This window comes from Oryzias melastigma, linkage group LG7, assembly GCF_002922805.2.
Source record: "Oryzias melastigma strain HK-1 linkage group LG7, ASM292280v2, whole genome shotgun sequence".
In the NCBI taxonomy this organism is placed as follows: domain Eukaryota; kingdom Metazoa; phylum Chordata; class Actinopteri; order Beloniformes; family Adrianichthyidae; genus Oryzias; species Oryzias melastigma.
The window spans coordinates 14,342,585-14,347,637 of NC_050518.1; the positions used below are offsets into that span (position 1 = coordinate 14,342,585).

The following is a 5,053-nucleotide window of genomic DNA, read 5'->3' on the forward strand; positions in this document are numbered from 1 at the left end:
CGCAATTGCGCACGTGCGCAGCTTAGAGGGAACATTGGTTGGGAGTTATTGTCAATTTTTGTATTTTTATTTTTTTTTGTTTTACAGGCTACTTCTTCTCTAAGTGAGTCTCAGTTTAAAGCCCAGGGACTAGACCTAGTTTACAAAACAAAGAAGCCATTAAAGTTTACCATGGGGAACTAAATATTTGTGAAAGAATGGAATAACACAAGTTGCAAGTTTTGCCTGACAGGAAATCTTTATAAAGTTCTTCAAAGATTAAAAGAAAATATCACCAACAGATTTTCAGAAATATATAATTGTGCAATTATTAATTTTTCTTTAAATAAAAACAGGGCAATGATGTAGCCATCTACATTTTTAAAGCAATCAACTCTTTTTCATATTTATATACATAAAATATAAGCAGATCAAGAAACGGAAGGCTAACGTTTAGCTCAATCAGCGATTGATCACAACATGTAAACTTTTTATGTCATTACTTTTGGTTTAACCATTTACTTTCATTACAAACTTTAAAAATGTCAAGAAAACCATAAGACTATTCCGTCTTATGTACCGCACCAGCTAATTAGCCCTCCGTGTGGTATTGTCGCAGAAGCGTAGCGCCACATTCTGAATCTTTATTTTGCTTTCACTCCATAAAATGTGAAAAACATTTTAAAAATCTGTCTTCTTTTTCAAGAGGTTTATGGTTTCATAAGTTCTCCAAGACAAACACAAGTTGGATCTGTTCACACAGCTGAAGATATTTTTTAAACAGCTTTTTTAACGGCAAATTATCTCAGTTCCACATTAGTGGAGTATCAGTGGTTTTGTTTCATAAAAAAAAAGTTGTTTAAAAAGCTGCATTGTATTTGTATAAAATGCATTGAACATATTAAGTTTTGGTGAATGAACCTTAGAAGTTCATTATGGTTAGTGCACAAAAACAAACAAAAAAAATAACAAAAACTGAGGAATTATAAACCAGAGATGCTCGCATGAAGCATAATAGAAATCTTTAGTTGAGAGCAAACTAGTGAAAGATTGGTCCTAAGTTTTGAACAAGCAAAAGAATAATGAATTGCGGGACGCAACCTGGGTGTATTTTCCAATGACAGCTGTCTTTAGTCACAAACACTGCCTTTATTTTTTACAGTATCACTCCATTACATGATGTGCCTCAGTTCAACCAATTACTTTACAATTTAGCTTGTTTTATCAGCCACAAGCTTTGATTATGTCTACCCGTGTGTGGCAACCCTGGTTGTGTCATATTGAACCAATGAAGAGACTAAGAGAAAGTTAGTCTGCTGGGTCTTGATTTTCTAGCTTTCAATCAACCGGTGAAACCAGAGGGTTACAACCTGGTAATATCTAGGTTTGTTATCAAGCCATTGTGGAAAAACACGGAGCCAAAGTTACTCATTTCTTTTGGTAGTATTGGAGAAAACATACACATAACAGTTGCATTCTCTAGACTATTAGGGACTACAGGTGGACATGGTGCAGAGGTATCAGAAGGTTCTGTATTTGCTTTAGCCACCTCTGCAACGAAGTGTCATTGGGGAAACCGCGAAACCTCACATTACTCAGGGTGATCATAAGTTGGCACCAACATTAGACAGCGGAATGTACATCCCTGTGCACATGAGTGTTTGTATGGTGTAATGGGGCCGTGACTTTAAAGCCCTTTGGGACTTCAAAGGTCAACCAATGACCTGGAATCTTGCAATGCTGAAACTCAGCCCTGGAGGACACAATTTTAACAAGTGTCTGGAGCAAAAAAAGCAGGGCATGGGATGCAACGTCACTAAATAGAAATACAGCAGACTTAGGGGTGGCCGTGGTGCAGAGGTAGGGCAGTCGACCCTTGTTTGGAAGATTGCAGGTTTGGTTCCCACCTTACCCGTCCATGTGTCAAAGTGTCCTTGGGCAAGACACCTAACCCCAAATTGCCTCTGGTAGAAGGTTGGCACCAGTGTTCGGCAGCAGAGCCGCCACCAGTGTGTGAATGTGTGTGTGAATGGGTGAATGGATCTGTGACTGTAAAATGCTTTGGGCCTTCGAAGGAAGGTAGGCAGCACCATACAAGTATACGCCATTTACCAAATCAACAAAAAGCAAGACGAAGTTTGAACTTTGAGACTGTTGCTTTGGTTACTGACCCCAATTTGCAAGGAGTTCAGAATTGGATGGGCCCAACACCTATGTCTGTTTCCTATTCTGAACAAGCACCAGAAAGGGTATCAGGCAGCAGGTGGTATCGCTAATTAAAAGACCAAAAAAAAATTGAGTACAGCTGTGCTGAATACGGTTTTCTTTGAGATTGTTGCTTGAAGGTAACAAGCAAACATAAAATGTCTTCTTTGCGCCATCTTTCATGCTGAAGACCAAGTACGTGGTAGTCTCACAACACACACAAATCCTTTATTTTACAATATCTTTGCCTGAAGGCAACGCAGCTCTACAGTAGCGTCAAAATACCATAGATAGCAATGAATATGGCTATCACATAGCATTTGATCAAAACACAACGAAGGTTTCAGCAGGTTTGCCAAAGCAAGAGAGACATTCTTGTACACAGAGCATCATCTGGAACGCAGACAAAGAAGAGAGCGTTCATCGCCAGAGATACCCTAGCCATGCATTCTGCCTTTCACTGAGAAATGTGTAACACTGCAGCTGTGGAGGTATGATGTACACCGTGTCAGCCTCAGCTCGCCCTGAGCATTCATCAGAGTGAGGCTTAGGCAACTGGCATCACTTACTTTTATATGGCAGTGTGACAGCACTGTACAACTCACGGTCATTACATGCATTGCTTTTCCGAGGTGTGTACTAGTGTATAACCTGTCAAACAGATGCACTTTGTCACATTAGCAACTTCTACGGATACGAAGAAGCGAAAGTTTTAAAAGGCACATTTATTTTCTCTCAAATGTTATACCTAATTTAGATGGTCGGGAAAATATTTTGGCCTTCAGTGGAGTTGATAGAAAGCAAGACACAAGGTTTAACAACCTCAGATAGACTGTAGGAAAAGTTTAGAGAAAATCAGTAGGAATTTATCTTGCTTGATTGTATGCCTCTACTTTGCAATCATAGACCAAGACACGCCCTCTGACATTACTGCGGTTTCTGTAACTAGAGTCAAGGGCAAGGGCTATGCATCCTCCTACTGGCTGCCATTTAGAAAAGAAAAATAAAAAAACAGCAATGTTAAGACAATTTGACTGTCTCACCCCATCATCATACAAAATCAAAACAGACTGCATGGACGTCCCCTAAGAATGGTTGCACTTTCTGTCTCTTCCTGATGATCAACAATCTAAAACCTTCCCCCTCAACCTTCCCTCACAACACGCAAAGCAGGGGAGGTGTCTTAACAGAGTTGTGATTAGTCCAAACATTTAGACATGCATGCTATAAACACATACTGGGAGCTTCCTGTCATTGCAGGATAATTTAGCATCAGCGGGTGTGAGTGATTGACTTTGTAATCAAATAAATTGTTCCGCAGCAGAAACACAGACTGACAATTTTGAATCAACATCAACAATTCCCCGAAATGCCTTTCATCTCATTAACAAAGACTGAGAGCGCACACAGGTCACACACAGCGGCAGAGACACATGTCACCCCATCAGAAAAGTACAGGTGATGGACCGGATGCTGTCTTACCTGTTTGTGACGCTAACGTTGCACCTGTAAGAAAAACAAAACACAGAAAGAACAAATTGAAGGAAGGCGATAAAAGGCTTGCACTCACATAAAATGCAGGAAATGGTATTAATTAGGACAATGTGTTTAGAAGGAAACAGCCAACTCAGAGGGTACTATGTAAAGGCAGCATGAATCAAACTAATGGGTGTATTTAATGTAAAAGAAAGCTATTACAAATATGCAAAGCAAACATTTTCCCTTAAGACCGAATAGGTGAGAAAAAAAAAAAAGCTTTCAAGGAGACATGTTAAAGAGAACCTTGAGCTTAGAAGGGTCTCTTGGCACTAAAACCACAGATTTTTTATTTACTGAGTTATTATTATTTTGTGAACTTTTACATTAGTTAGAAATAAACACCACTGAGGCAAAGTAAAGGGAGGTATAATACAAAAGTGATTTATTATTATTTAGATTACCATATTTTTTGCACTTTCAGGCACACTTGAAGACTTAAATTACAGCAGTGCACCTTATACTTTGGAGTGCCTAATACATGGATTAATTGTGTTTACTGATGTCAAAGCGATGGAAGGTACACAGCGCTCCGTCAAAATGTCAGTCTGTTTACAATTTGCAAAAGTTTAGTGTTGTGAATGTGATACCATTGCTAACGTGTAGTATTTCTGGCCTATTATTAACATGTTACAAACAGTATTGAAAGTTACACGTCTTTTGAACATTCTAACACGGCTCAATGTTTAGCTGTGTTGGACGGTGTCTTTTTTCTTTTTTTTTTGTAAAGGGGCTATACCATGAAAAATGAACTAATTTAAACTTTGTGTGTCGACATAAACGAAAGAATATTCTGGTGAGGGATCTGGACGACATGTTGCGGTGGATCCTGAACGTATCCGAAAATGGCGCAAGCAGACGGGATATTGAGAAGAGGCAGGAGAAAGGGAGCAACTATTTCCTGGTTGAGAAAGGGAGCAGACTATTTCCTATGGAAGCCCAAACTGTTCTTAATTAAATAAATAAATACAACATTATTTAATCAAGCAACACTCCAATAAAAGTCTTTTCAATAAATAATTGACCATTTTATTATGAAATACATTTCATTAAAATTTAAATGGACCATTTTATTATGAAATATAATTCATTTTTACTTTAAAACATAATTTTTATGTTAAAAACATTTCATAATAAAAATATATATCATAATAATTTTTTTTCATGTTGGATATTATTATAATCATGCGAGGTTTTTTTTTGTAAAAGCTTGTATTTCAAAATTACTGTTTTACAAAGTGTCCTTTTTATTTCACAATGCTGTTTTTCAGAACGACGTATTTATTTCATGATGAGCTTTTTCCGAATAATAACTCTGTCTGTCAATCACTGA

The 5,053-nt window shown here is 37.8% G+C and overlaps 1 protein-coding gene across 1 annotated transcript in view; it reads right to left on the reverse strand.

Moving 5' to 3' along the window:
* Positions 1–5,053, reverse strand: part of LOC112159049 (cadherin-4) — a gene marked incomplete in the record, with an annotated part of 327,458 nt that overhangs the window by 187,127 nt on the left and 135,278 nt on the right. Inside the window, 1 exon segment of the mRNA XM_024292864.2 lies at positions 3,667–3,690. Coding sequence (XP_024148632.1) covers positions 3,667–3,690 — 24 coding nt within the window.